General features: G+C 59.8%; 6 protein-coding genes across 6 annotated transcripts; all 6 read left to right on the top strand.

Annotated features, from left to right (window-relative positions):
- Positions 1-1,022: 1,022 nt before the first annotated feature.
- Positions 1,023-1,544, top strand: LMXM_34_2670 (putative ankyrin repeat protein; the record flags this gene model as incomplete). Its single annotated transcript, XM_003879213.1, has 1 exon — positions 1,023-1,544. The coding sequence occupies one exon, from the start codon at positions 1,023-1,025 to the stop codon at positions 1,542-1,544; it is 522 nt and encodes a 173-aa protein (XP_003879262.1).
- Positions 1,545-2,154: 610 nt separating this feature from the next.
- On the top strand, positions 2,155-4,116 carry LMXM_34_2660 (conserved hypothetical protein; the record flags this gene model as incomplete). Its single annotated transcript, XM_003879212.1, has 1 exon — positions 2,155-4,116. The coding sequence occupies one exon, from the start codon at positions 2,155-2,157 to the stop codon at positions 4,114-4,116; it is 1,962 nt and encodes a 653-aa protein (XP_003879261.1).
- Positions 4,117-5,004: 888 nt separating this feature from the next.
- On the top strand, positions 5,005-5,808 carry LMXM_34_2650 (conserved hypothetical protein; the record flags this gene model as incomplete). The annotated part of the gene is made up of 1 exon (XM_003879211.1): positions 5,005-5,808. One exon carries the CDS (start codon positions 5,005-5,007, stop codon positions 5,806-5,808), a length of 804 nt encoding a protein of 267 aa, XP_003879260.1.
- Positions 5,809-6,495: 687 nt separating this feature from the next.
- Positions 6,496-8,334, top strand: LMXM_34_2640 (conserved hypothetical protein; the record flags this gene model as incomplete). Its single annotated transcript, XM_003879210.1, has 1 exon — positions 6,496-8,334. One exon carries the CDS (start codon positions 6,496-6,498, stop codon positions 8,332-8,334), a length of 1,839 nt encoding a protein of 612 aa, XP_003879259.1.
- An 805-nt stretch (positions 8,335-9,139) lies between these two features.
- LMXM_34_2630 (conserved hypothetical protein) lies at positions 9,140-11,371 on the top strand (the record flags this gene model as incomplete). Its single annotated transcript, XM_003879209.1, has 1 exon — positions 9,140-11,371. The coding sequence occupies one exon, from the start codon at positions 9,140-9,142 to the stop codon at positions 11,369-11,371; it is 2,232 nt and encodes a 743-aa protein (XP_003879258.1).
- Positions 11,372-11,937: 566 nt separating this feature from the next.
- Positions 11,938-13,134, top strand: LMXM_34_2620 (conserved hypothetical protein; the record flags this gene model as incomplete). Its single annotated transcript, XM_003879208.1, has 1 exon — positions 11,938-13,134. One exon carries the CDS (start codon positions 11,938-11,940, stop codon positions 13,132-13,134), a length of 1,197 nt encoding a protein of 398 aa, XP_003879257.1.
- Between the last annotated feature and the right edge of the window lie 535 nt (positions 13,135-13,669).

Below are 13,669 nucleotides of genomic sequence, written 5' to 3'. Positions count from 1 at the left end.
TGGGTGCTGGACTCTGAGATGCCACGCACAGCGGCGACCTCTCGTTATCAGGGCGAAAGAAGGTGTGCAAAGTGAAAAAAAAATAAAACAAAGGTGTAGGACGGGCACGTGGTGCGGTACATTTCTCTCTTCCCTCTATATCAGACTATTCGCATACCGTTGCCCGCACGATCACACAAGCACACGCACTCATGCTCCCATCCTGCGCTCTCTCGTGGGACGCGAGTTGCCATGGTATTTTCTTTTTGTTTTCTTCGAGGTTGGAGGTTGTTTTCTCGTGACAACGTACTCCCCACCCCACCACCCCACCTCCCCCCTCCCCTGTGAAGTGTCGTTGAGTGCCAGTGTATATGTATATGCGTGTACAGTGTCTCTCTTTGTCGATCTCCCTGTATGGTTGTGGTCACGTATAGTGTCGCCTCTCGCCCTTTGGTGTCCGTGTTCCACCTATCTTTTACTCACCTCACACCACCCCCACCCCTTCTTCCTCGCTTTCAGTGTGTTTTCCGTTGCTCTCTGCGAGTCTCTCTACGCGTGTGTGTGTGTGCTCTGACCTGTGTTCCTTTCTCCTATTCGTGTCACGCAGAAGAGCCATTTTTTGTCACCTCCGTCCTACCTTTTGAGGTTCCTGCGCGGTGCGCAGGACGGTTGGCATCACGGTGTCGACTGCAGAGGGGTGCACAGCTGTGGTGTTGCCGCCACACGCAAAGCCCCTCTTTTTTGTGACCGTCTCCGTATCAATGGCATATCCGGCAATGTGCTCGCCTACCAGTGGGACACGCACAGTGAAGAGTCCGTGGAATCACGTCTCTTCCGCGAAAAAGAAAAAAATCATTCAAACCTCATCGATGTTCTCGCAGCTCATAACTTCAAGAACGCCGCCTGCCCCCACTTGACAAGTGAGCTCCATTTGTCATCCTCGCTTCTCATCCCATTTTCCCTCCGTCGCATACCCAGCCTCCGCTTCCCAACAAAAAAGAGAGACAGAGGAACCAACAACACCTTTTAGCGGCCGTTCTACAATGTCAAGCACTCGGTCCTCCCGTGACGCCACGTCACGGCGGGAAAGCCCTGCGGAGACGATCTATGATGCGTGTCGTCGCGGTAATGCCGAGCGCTTTATGACGTACGTGCAGAAGGGTGGATGCCTCAGTGAGTGTGATGATCAGAAGCTCACTCTGCTTCACCACGCCGCCTTTTCGGGCAACAACGCCTTTGTCAAAGCGATTCTCGACCGCAGCGACACGCAGCAGGTCAACATCGACGCTGCTGACTGTGAAGGGTGGACGCCGCTGCACTATGCCGCAGATCGTGGCCATGCACACGTCGTGGAAGCGCTGCTCGACGAGGGCGCCAACGTGAACGCACGTGATACCGCAAAGCGGACGCCCATGCACCTCGCCGCTCTCTCCGGCAGACCAGATGTGGTGGCGGTGCTGCTTCGCCATGGTGCCTCAAAGACGACAAAAAATGTCGCTGGCATGACTCCGATGGATTGCGCCAAGCAGACGGACCAAGCAGCCGTCATTGCTCAGCTCGAGTAACAACCGAGTTCAGTGTATGTGTGTGTGTTTATGTGCTCACAAGTTAGCTCAACTGCACTGTGGCCTTCACACATCTGTCGGTAGTGGCGATGCATGAAGGGCAACTGCCTTGTCCGCCACCGAGCATAGCCCGTTGTTGATCTTGACACGGCGCCGGGGAAAGGCCTCGTGGCGCGCAGCCACGGAAAAGGTATAGATGTGGGCATCTGCGGAAGATGCGTACATCTCTCAACGGGCTTCCCTCTCCGCAGTGCTGCTACTGCTGCTGCATTTTCCCCCTCGCTCAGCTGCACGCTTCTCTCTGTCTCTGTTCTTTGCTCGCTCCCGTGCCGCACACCATTTTCTCTTGCTCATGCGCGTGCAGTTGGCTTCAAGGTATGGATATAAGCACAAGGCAAGCAAGCAAAACACGCATAGACGCACACACGCACATATCTTCATAGATAGTTCTCAGCATCCACATAGGTGCAACGCCTGCTTTGCGCCTGACACCCCGACCGCCTCGCCACTAGGCTGCCCTTATCACGGCCCAGCCGGCGCCTTTGGTCAACGCGGGCCAAAGTCCCATCCACAGTCGAGAATGCGCCCGACAGAGACGCTATCGCCAGATATGTGTGAGACTTCGCCGTCTGTCCCGTCGCTGGAGGTCGCTACCGTTACACAGCCACCACTGCCTGCCGCTGGTGATGGAAACGATGAAGTCACCATTCTCTCCGCTTTTTCTCCAGCCATCACCGACCTCGACCCCTCCGCTCTCGTGGCATGCGCAGAGCAGGGCAAACTGACAAGAACCTTCGTTGAGGCGGCGGTCGTGGTCGACGAAGGTGCCCACACTCCCTTTTCCGTGAACGACGCTACACAGTCCAGGATAAAGGGGAGGACACCATTTCTGGCGGACACGGAGGGCAGCGAGGTGATCCTCGGTGACACCTCACAAAACATCTTGCTCTCACCACCGCTTTCTTTCACAGAGGCGGGCGAGCATCACGGCGCTCCGCAGCACAACCCCAACACCTCCAGCGTGGGAGACGAGGAAGACCATAACGTGGACGGCGAAGATGATGCTGATGTGGCGCGAGGCAATGCGATACAGGACAAGTACAGCATCACGTCAGAGTGGGTCGAAAGCCTTCCGCGAGCCGACTCGTCTGTCTTCCTTGACGAGTCCATCCAGGCGACTGCTAGTGCAGAGGCTACGGTGGTCGTGTCAGCGGTCGTGGACAAGAAGCGAAGGCAAAGAGAAGACGGCGTCAAGGATGGGCATGCGAAAGGTGGCAAGGGTGACCGAAAGCGGCGCACGCAGGAGAAGGCTGAGGCTGCCGAGGTGCAAGCAGCCTTTAAGCACTCCCAGCGAGCGCTGCGGAAGCAGGCGAAATCCGTGAGCATGAGGGACGTCTTCTCTCGCACGCTTTCCCTGCCGTCGTCGCTGCATATCGCTACCGATGCGCTTGGTAGTTCCCTTTCCTTTCCTCCCAACAGGTTACTTGTGGACACCGGCATCCACAGCAACGGTTCTAATGTCGATGGCACTTCTCCTGCCACGACGGGTGTGTACTCGCCCTCGTCGCTTGTATCGCCGTCTTCGCCCTCCAGCAGCAGCGCGTGGTCTCCCGACGTGGTAGGCGAGCTGACGAACCGGTTTCTCGCCCATGTGCAGCAGCAGAAGCGGCAGAAGTTCGAGCAGATGGTATCACGCGAGCTCACACAGTCCCAGGCGCTGAGCCAGACGCGGAGCCTTGCACAGCACCCACGCGAACACGGCGGTGCTGAGAGTGGTCAGCGCAGTGACGACGACGAGTACAACCCGCGTACGCGCACGGACAGCGCGATGGCGTGTGACTTCAGAACACCAGTTGACGAGCTCGTTATTGGAGAGGAAGACAATGAGGCGGCGAACTGGATGCCGGCCGACTCGTCCTCGTCCAACTCACAGCACGCGCGGCGCATGATACAGCGCGACCCGGTTGCAGGCGACGAGATGATGCTACTGGGAGCTAGCTCAAGCGAGGAGGGGCGATTTCCGTCCTTCTCCACGACGCCGGCCGAAAGTCGAAAGGCGGAGGAGAAGGAGGAGATCTCGCAACAGCAAGAGCAGGTGATGAGGTCGCTCGCCCGCAAGCATGAGATCTGGAAGCTGAAGCAGCGACATCTGCGGGCGCAGGAGCAGGTCAAGCTGGACGAGCGCGCCAGGGCAATGCAGCAGCAAAAGTCGACCAAACCCCTCGCGGCCGTCACGCCGACATCGTCTTCCGTCAACGTACCCTTAGCCCGCGGCGACGCAGGCGCGGCCCCGGCGACGTCTGCGACCGCGGCCAGCGCGGCGTCCGCACCGTTTTTCACTGGCATCTTCCGCAACTACGCGGCTGCCGAAACAGGCGCACAGCGCAGTGGCCGTAGTGGCGGTGATGGTGCTACAACCGCTGCGTGCTCTAGACAGTTGACAAAGCTGTCTGCAGATGACATTTCCATGATCCGCCGCATCAACAGCTTCGACAACACCTCGACGCAGCGCGTGGTCGTCTTTGGCACGGCGGCGTCGAAGCAAACGAAGTATGAGGGCATGCAGCGCTGACGGGCGCCCACAAAGAGGAAAGGACCAGCGTGGGTGCATCCTTGGCTGCTGTTGGCGATGCCTGGGGTGTCTAAGGGGATGTGCGGCGAGTCATCGCCGGCGCTCTTCGCTTGTTCTTTCTTCTCCTTAGCCCCCGACTCCATGCATAGTCCCTCATGTAAAGAAGATCTAAGAAGACGTCGGTGCTGGAGTGCACGCAGAGCCAGCTTCCCTGTCCCCACCCTACCACCCCGCTCCGCCCCGATGAGATTTGTGCGAGATCTTTTTCACGCATGTGTGCCTCGCTCACCTAGATTTGCCTGGAGGATGCGAATCCCCATGGCAGGTATGAGCTCTGCTGATCTACCTCGATACCTCTCCACCACGCAGCCGTTGTCGTGGGCTGTGAAGGCACACATGGGACGGAGTTGAGCCCGTGGCGCCAGCGCATTGCCGTTCTCCTTCCTGTTTTGTGTGGGTGTGTGGTTTTCATCTCATTCGCACTCTTTCGGTGTGTGCCAATATGTATGAGGGAAGCCTATTCCGCGGGGTGGTGGTGGGGTCGAGACCACCTCGTATCGTCTCCATAGCTGTTGGCGTGGTGACTGTTGTGTGGTATCGTGGGGTGTGTGTGCGCGCGTTACCACTCGTGCACCCATGCTGAAGCGGGCTGCCGCGTAACCTCTGTCGGCGAGGCACCAGTGTAGAGCTTGCGTATCATACGTGTCTATCTCCTCCTCCATCCCCCCTCCCTCTCTCCCTTTCCTTTTTTTTAACGGTCCATCTCTTCGCTACTCGTATTATCCTACCACCGATTCGCCGTTAAAACAAAGTGAAGGGGCGCGCGGGCAGCGTGCTCGGTGGCGCAGACATAACGCAGTAGTCTCTTGCGCGGTGACATCAAAACGAATGGCGTTGGACAAGAGCCGCATTTCGATTCTCAGCTCCACCAAGGTGGATGGCGACAAGCTCAGCAGCGTAGGGGACACAATGGATTCCTTGATCCCCGCTAGTCGTCGGCTGCAGCTTGAGCGGGAGAAGTGCTGCCCTCTCTGCTGTGTCGCGTACGGTGTCCTCGTCTCCAGCGTCGCCGTCTTCTGCATCGCGTCATTCGGCACCGCAGTATCCATCTTTGCGGAATCGCGCATCAACTACACGGTGAATGGTGCGATGCGGCAGACTGCATGGATCGCTTTCCCTGGTATTCTGGCAGGTGCGACGCTGCACTACTTCATGGCGGAGGCCATGTGGAGCAGCAAGCATAACTCCTGGGGTCAAGCATGGACAAAGGCGATTATTGCGAACACGGGACTCTGGGCCGGGGCAATCTGCATCGGCACTCTCGGATGGCGAAAGGGGCTGCCACTCACTTCGGCAGGCCGTCGCCTCTATCACCGCTACCCAATCCCCTCTGATCCGCTGGAGGCACGATTGCTGCGCTCCAGTCGTGAGTTCTTTACCGGAATGGGCGCCACGTACTGGCTGAGCGGGGTGGCGAGCGGCCACCTAGGCTTCGTTACGTGTGTTTCCTTTTGCGTGTCAGCGAATCGGCCGTACTTCATGATGGCACCTCATGGGGGATATGCGTACCGGTGTATGCCGCCGTGGCGACGACAGCAACTCCAGGCGATGGCACTGGGCAGTGCCTCGATGGACCAGCCTACCAAGCCACCGCCGCAGGAGCAAGCACAGAAGCAGCCGTCCATCAAATGATTGTAGTCATCTTTGACGTGTTGCTGCTGCTCGAGGACCAGATCAAAGCGCAGGTGCACGTGTTTCTGGTGGATTGAGCTCAGCAAGCCCGTCGTGGGCGGGGTGGGGTGTTCGTCTTTGTGCCTCACCGCGCGTGCATGGATGGCCTGGTGTGTGTACGCGTAGGTGTGTGTGTGTTCCTCTGTGAGGTAGGTCGGAAGCGTTCTTGCGACTTCGTACTCTGATTTTGCACAGAAGGCACTGTAAGGAAAGGTCATAGTGAAACGGACCTGCAGGCATCACTCGCAGAGGCGACTTGCTGGCGCGATATGCCGGTGAAGTCGTTACCCCTGCCCCCCCCCCTCTCGCTGCCGTGTTTATATATGTATATATTTCGTTCAAGCAAAGGAGCGCGGATTTCACGTAGCCCTGAGTCGTTGCGTGTCTTATCGCATGCCACGTTGCTCACCCAGTGGCGCATTTACTGATGCCTCACTCATTCACCGCGCGACCCCCATCCCTCCCGTCTCTGTTGTCCGTCCGCGTCTTCGCCTGTTCTCGAGTCTCCCCTCCGCCGCATGCCCAACCGTGTGTGCAACACGCTTCCCGTCTCCCCTCCGTCGGCGTGGCGAGGCGTGCCATTGCCAGTGAGGCTCTCTTTCTCGTGACAGGGCACGGAGTACCCGACCCTCCCTCTCGCTTTTTCGCATGACGAAAGACCGCCTCCATTACCGCCTGTCGAGGAAGCATGCCCACGGCGCGGAGGAGGTGGAGAGGTCTATCGGCATCACCTGCTCCCGCTATGCGCCAGCAGCTCGAACAGCAGATGCACGCCGCCCCGTGGCGCTCATGAAGTGGGCCTTCGACGACTACATAATGGAGGAGGAGCTAACGAGCGACGCATTCGTTTCATCTACCACAGCGGATGCCAAGCCTCGCACAAGCCTCGTCGTCCGCCTCCTCAGCGAAGGGGTGCCAGACACGGTCGTGGAGCGGCAGCTGCGTGAGCGACTGCCAAAGCACATGCAGTTTCACTTCCTCTCTCCCGTTGACTTTGTCAGCTGCGCGTCGCGCTATGTATGGCTGCGCTGTGATGGCGCCCACGCTGCCCAACTGCTGAGCGACTCTTTTCAGCGAGAGCAGCTGTGGCACACCGGGGCAGGAGACGTGTACGTCAGTCCTGTTCAGGAGGTGCGTGTCGACTCCATGGCTGACCATTTCCCTCCGCACTTGCTTCCCAGCACCCGGTACACTGTCACCCTGCGCAACGTGCAAGGCAGCTTGGGCGATGTGCTCCCGCAGCTTCGAAGCGTTGCCCAGAATGGGTTTCTAAACTACTCTCACGCCGCCCGGCACGGTGTTGGGCTTTACTGCGTCTACAAGGACGCGAAGCTGCTGCTGCGTCGCGAGTACGGCGAATTCCTCCAAAACTACATGAGGCGCCTCACCGAAGGCACCACCCAGGTCCAGCGAGAGATGCCCGTGCTGCAGGAGGTCCTCGCCTCACCGCGCAGTTCACGACGTGATTGGGCCAGCGTGGTTGAAGGGATGGAAGCTGCCGTCAAAGGTGACGCGCAGGTGTACGCGCGGACGCGGCAGACCGGGGTGTACCCGCCACATCATGACCTGCTCCTGGACTTTGTGCGACGGGCAGCAGATATCGCCCCGCGTCACCATGACTCGGCCCAGATCATTCGCGAAGCGGTACGTCCGCTCGTGCTGCAGGAGGCACTGCACGCTATCACAGACGTGCACTTCAACGCACTGGCCTCCCTCCGCTGGCAACGCAGTGGTGACACTGTCGCCGTCGGTGACGTTGTTCGCGTTCGAGACTTGACCCGCCATGACTCCGCTGAGCCTGATAACGCGCGAGACGTCTTCGCCGGTGCCGCAGATCACATCAACGGTGCAATGCTCTCTTCGGCGCATCAAGACTGGTCCGCGTTCTCAGCTGAGGAAATCGGCGCCGCGCAAACGGCGGTTGCCTACCGTCGTGTGGCCACGAAAGCGGAAGCTTCCCAGTATTGCCTCACGGATGTTGTGCTGCCGACGTTTGGCAGAGATGTGGCTCACCTTCCACTCCTGTCGGAGGAGAGCAGCGACGCCCTCTTTGTCGCCCTCGCACAAGAGCTTCGCGTCGAGGGCCTGGCAGAAATGCGCCTTGCGCCACGCGCAGCTTTCCGCCCGCTTGTGCAGCTGCCCCTGAACATGTCGTTTTACCTGGTGGATGAAAAGCGCGGCTGGGACTGGGAGGAGGATGCCGGTGCGGCGCGCATCAAGGCGTCGCTCTACCACGATCAGGATGGCATTCTGCGCTGCCACTCGCCAATGTCGCGGCGGACGGGGAAGAATATGGTTGCACGTCTTGGCATTCGTGGCGATACGGCCCGCAAGTTTTTCCTCAAACCGGCACGGAAGCTTGGCATGACTTGTGTAATGCAGTTCACGCTGCCAGCAGGAAGTCACGCGACGTCGGCGATTCGAGAGGCATTTATGATGGCTACCGTCTCACCCTCCGCCATCTTCCGTCTCCTTGCCGCGAGGTAGAGGTGACGGCAGGCGAGTCGTGTGGCTGAGGGCCGCTGCTCGCATTCGCATGTGAACGCCCTCCCCTCCCCCGCTCGATTCACTCCGGCCATGCCATCCGCCGTTGCATTCCCGCCTTCCTCGTGTGTGTGTGTGTGTGTGCGTGTGCGTGCACCTCCCCCTCTTTGGTAATCGGCACAGCAAGGCTCGTTTAACGTCAGAAAGCTTCTATTCATGTAAAGTGCTACAGTTGACGCAAACTCGGTAGGTGTAGCTACGAAGACCACCCGTCGTCACGAATGTGTGCGTGCACGTGTGTGCCTGCATGTCTCCGGTGTCCGTGCTTCCCTGTCTCTCCCTTCCCCCCCCCCCGCAAAGCCCATCCCCATTCAGCACATCCTCCTCTCGTGCGCGTCCATTCCGCCCTCACGTCTCACCTCTAGTCTCCAGTGCGCATACACACAGACGTGCACGACACAGGCAGGCGCCCTCATCCTTGTTACCTCAGGACGTTGCATTTCTCTCGCTCACTCTTTTGGGGGTGTTCTGAGGCACACAAGTGACACACAGACGGGGGAACAACAGCGAAAAAGACGTGACACAGTGCCACAGCAGCGCTAACGGACGCCGCAGTATTACGTGCGGTCTTCGCCGAGACGCTTGCCGGTTGCCACCTCGCGCTCCCCTATCGCGCCAACGCGCCCATAGAAGCACTCGCGCGGACATAAACCATACACAGGATTGTAGCAAACAAATATTTTTTACAACAACTCTGCCCCTCCCCTCCCTCCCTCCACCTAGCACAGTGGGACGTGCGCTTTCAACGATGCCGCGCGTCAGCGTCGGCCTCCGACTTCGATTCGTGAAGCTGCCGCACATTGACGGCGAGCGCGTGTTTCGCGACGTCATCAGCTTCGTGGAGCCGGAAGATAGAAGCTATGACGATCTTCGCGCGTTGGTGGAGGCGAAGATCAGCTTCATGGAGCTCCGCCACTCTGATTTCACCGCCTTCCACATCGAGGGGCACACCGGTGACCGTATTGTTGTAGACACTGCCTACTTTAGCGCGCTGCTGCGGCAATGGGCGCGGAGAGTGGCGAAGGAGCGTCCGCCGCCTAAGCGGCCCACCGCACCGGAGGTGGCAGGGCTGGCGGTTCTCGGTGAGTCACCTTCGCCGTTTGTTAACCCCAAATCTGAAGGCCACTTCAGAAGCGGCGGTATGCCCACCGTGTCCACGAGCGACAAGAGTAGCGATGATGACGTGGAGGACGATGAGCGTCCACCGGACATGCTGGAATGCTTTGAAATCGAGCTGCACAGTAGAAAGCCTGTCGCTGTGGCTACAGTCGCCGCCATCCCAAACCTGGTGTCGTCCATGTCTGGTGCGCTGCCGTCACCGGTGCAGTTTGCCGCTCTCACGCGCGAGAACCTAGCGCGCCTGTGCGATGGGGATGTTGCGAAGTTGGGCGGCTCAGCCTTGCTCCCTGCATCTGAGGCTGCATCACCTGACAAGCAGGTTGCTGAGAGAGACCTCCGCAAAGCCGCCCCGAACCCCCACCTGCCTGACCCTAATGCCGAGTGTCTGGTGCGTGTTCGCGACCTGACGTGTCCGCCAGGGCAGGTCAAGTTCTACCTGCGCTGCATCATTCTTGCCGTGCGCTTCAAAACACCTAAGCCGGGACTGACAGTGGCCGAGCTCGACCTGGGCGATGCCGAGGACGTCACGCAGGCAATCACGGCAGTCACGTTTGACGAGGTGGTTTGCAAAGCCATCCGCGGCCACCTGCGCGGGGACCGCCGACAAGTTCTGGAGCTGCGTCAAGTGTACGTGCGGCGAAAGAACGATGTGGACGTACGTTACCAAACCAACGCGCACCCACTCCTGCTCCGCCTCGATCGGTCGTCGAAAATGGAGGTGGTGCGCGTCCTCGCAACGCCAGCGCCGCAGCCCGGTAGCGGTGCCATCGTCACGGTGCGGGAGCAACTAGGCTCGGCAGGGGTGGTGGACGTAACCCAGCTCATGGGGCAGCAGCAACGGTTGCATCACGTCTCCGGTGGTGCTAGTGGCGCTCCGTCGTCAGAGAACGGCGTCTCTCTCAGCGGGGTCGGCAGCGGCGCGTACCCGCCTGTGTGCTCATCTTCATCCTCCTCCTCGGGTCCGCGACGAACGACCTTCACCATATGCACCTCCAGCGGCAACGCCGGCGCTAGCACGGCGCTCGTAAGTGGTGTCGTGCCGTCGAGCTTCGGACAGGAGTTGCGCAATCGTCAAGAGATGCTGCTGCGCCAGCAACGGCCGGTGGATTCGACACCGATCGAACCCGGGGTCGCGATTGTCACTGCACGCGATGTTCGAGAGCGTGAGCCGCTGGTAGAGCAGCACGCCAACCGCGAGGAACAACGAAAGATGCGCATCCGCCGCAAGGTGGAGGTGTCAACACAGTGTCTGCTCTGTGGACTGGATTGCAGCGACGAGTCGGCGTGCATGGCGATTCTCCGGCAGCAGCTCATGAGAAGCTCGCGCAACCGTGGCGCACAAGTGCCTAGTTTCGAGCAGGTGAAGCGCGACCTCTCTGACCGTCGGCGGGTGCCGGAATGGAAAGCGCCTACCCGGCTCGTATGCACGCATACGTTTGTGAACAGCGCCACTCGCACAGTCCATGTCGTTCACCCGCGCTGCGCACACTTGTGCTCCGCCTACCAAAGGGGGAACGATTTGGAAGACATCGTGGTGTGCGATCTGAGCATGAACATGTGCACGCTTTGTGGGATGCCCGGGGCCTGCGTGGCTTGCTATCACCCCCGATGCACGGAGATGTTCCACGTCGTGTGTGCCCTCTATAGCGGCGGCTACGTAAACTTTGGCCAGCGAGACCCCTTCTGGCCCTGCCCCGCCTGCCCGCGTCACACACAGGTGGTGGTCGTATCGAAGCAGAGGCCGGAGGGAAGCAACGTCTTGCACGTTGATCACAGCTGTTGGGAGGATGGAGTCGCTTTCGACTCGCGTGTGGTGGAGTCCACAGACCTCCGCGACCCGGACGAGAACGACGGACAGTGAGCGTTCAGCCACACGTAATTCTGCAGCGGAAAGGCCAACAAAGCCGCAGTAGAGAACGAACTCTTCGGTGCTGCACAATCCTCACTTCCTCCACCCCTCCTGTCCCCCGTACACACCACACGCTCTGTTTTCTATGTTTGCCGACGCCACTTCTCATAGACGCACTTCTCCTCCCCCTCTAACGAAAAAAAAACAAGCGATCCCATGTGCTGTTGTGTTGCTGTAGACCACCACCACGACCACCACCAGTGGCACGTTGACGTGTTGTGAAGTGCCGCTCACAACTGCCGTCCCTTTACGATTCCTCTCACGAATGGGGGCGTCGGCCACACACGCGACGGGCCGTCGCCATCCCGACACGCTCTCTTCTCTTCGTGCAACCGTTGTGCTTCTCTCTCGCTCTCCTGCGGACGCGTTGATCACGCACGCACATCCACAGTCATCACAGCTGCTTGCGGAAGCGGCGCACGGGACCTGCCACACCAGCGCTCGTGGTTCTTTATGCCGCCGTGCATCAAGCCGCGTTCGTTCACGATTCTAGAAGTGCTCTCACAGATACGCAAGACATGACGGACTCACCACCAAAGCTGACCCCGCCGCCAAACGGGAGCGCGCTGCTGCGGGAGAACCTCTTTGAGGAGAAGACGGATGACGACGATGGCGAGCTGCTGAAGCGGCGCGAGCCGACGATGCTGCTGAAGGGAAAGAAGCTCATCGCCCCTCCCTCGGACGGCACGAAACGCTACACTGTCGTCTTCGACCTCGATGAAACCGTCGTGTACGCGAGGGATGGCCCTCTCTACGCACGCGCGTACCTGAAAGACCTTTTCCGCTTCATGAAGGACGACTTCGAGGTGATTGTCTGGACCGCAGGCGAGCGCGACTACGCCAAGTGCATTCTCGAAGAGATCAATGAGGACCACATCATTCAGCACCTCGTCTACCGGCACGAGAAGTGGTTCCACGAGGAGGACTACACAAAGGACCTGCGACAGCTCGGCCGCGACCTGAACTACACCCTCATGATCGAAAACACACCCGACTGCGTGCGGGCAAATCCGGAGAATGGCATCATCGTGGAGGACTTCGAGGTGCTGCCAGAGACGACCGAGGAAGAGGGCTCGATGCCGGCGACGCCGGTGCCTACGCCCCCGCCGGCGCAAGCGGAGGAAGCGACCGCGACAGCGGGTGAAGCTAAGGACAGCGCCACACCGCAAGCCAGCACAGCCGTCGCACCGAAGCCGGCAACGGAGAGCGGAGGCGGCGGCAGCTCGCAATCACCACTGCGGCGGCGGCGCACAACCGATCGCACGCTGTTTCTGTTGCGCGAGCTGTTACAATCGCTTGTGAAGAGCGGGGAGACGGTGCCTCGCTTTCTTGCCTCGTGCGAGCTGCTCTCACGGCAGACGGTGACTGGCTCTGATGGCAACGGCATCCCCATCTACCACCTCGGCACACGGCGGCGACGCAAGGATGCGGGGGTGCAGCGGAAGCAAGTGCGAGTAAACCGGGACAAGGCGCCGCCAGCCGCTGCCCCAGGTGAGGTCCCTTTGCCTCCCTCGGACGCATCGGCGGAGAGCTCAACGAACGAGAAGAACGTGTCTGGCGAGGACCGCGACGACGTGGCGCACTCGGGCGGCTCATCAGGGGACATAGCACAGCTGCCCCCCGCCGGAGCACCGCGGCAAGGCGCGGACGACCAACTAGAGTGCGCACGTGCTGGTGGCGTGGGCAAGGAGGGAGGAGGAAAACCGCATCCCTGATGCGTCGTCGCACACAAACACGCATTGTACGATGCCCATGTTGCACTTCGTGGCGTGCCAATTTGCTTTTGTGCGTTCCCGTCACACGCCACGTTCCGTGGTGCGCTTACACAACTGCTGCAGCGCGCTCTGTAGCGCGTCACACGCGACATCCTCCAAAGGAACGAGGATAAAAAGAGCCATACACGGGTATCGGCATGTCAACATGCGTCGAGACCATGAGGGTGTCGAGGCTGACCCGGTCGCACAGCTCGGCAGGCCGACCGTCTTTTGCATCACTATCGTGTACGCATGTAACCACCTTCTAGCTCCTGGCTCTGTCCCTCACGCCTCCTCGCCTTCCTTCCCATCCGCGTCTCCGGCCCTCGCAGGCTCGCACTTCCGCATCAAGGCTAATCGCCTCGGGGTGCCACCATTCACCATCTAGTAGTTACACCTCGCGCCGCTGCCACATGCAGCACTGTGGTGTGTGATCACGCCTCATCCGTATATGGAACTTTCTCCCCCCTCTCTCCCTCACCCACCACCCATTCCC

The sequence above is a fragment of the Leishmania mexicana genome, chromosome 34, assembly GCF_000234665.1.
Source record: "Leishmania mexicana MHOM/GT/2001/U1103 complete genome, chromosome 34".
In the NCBI taxonomy this organism is placed as follows: Eukaryota; Euglenozoa; class Kinetoplastea; order Trypanosomatida; family Trypanosomatidae; genus Leishmania; species Leishmania mexicana.
Note: the sequence above shows the minus strand (reverse complement) of the source record. Positions and strands in the feature narration are given on the sequence as shown.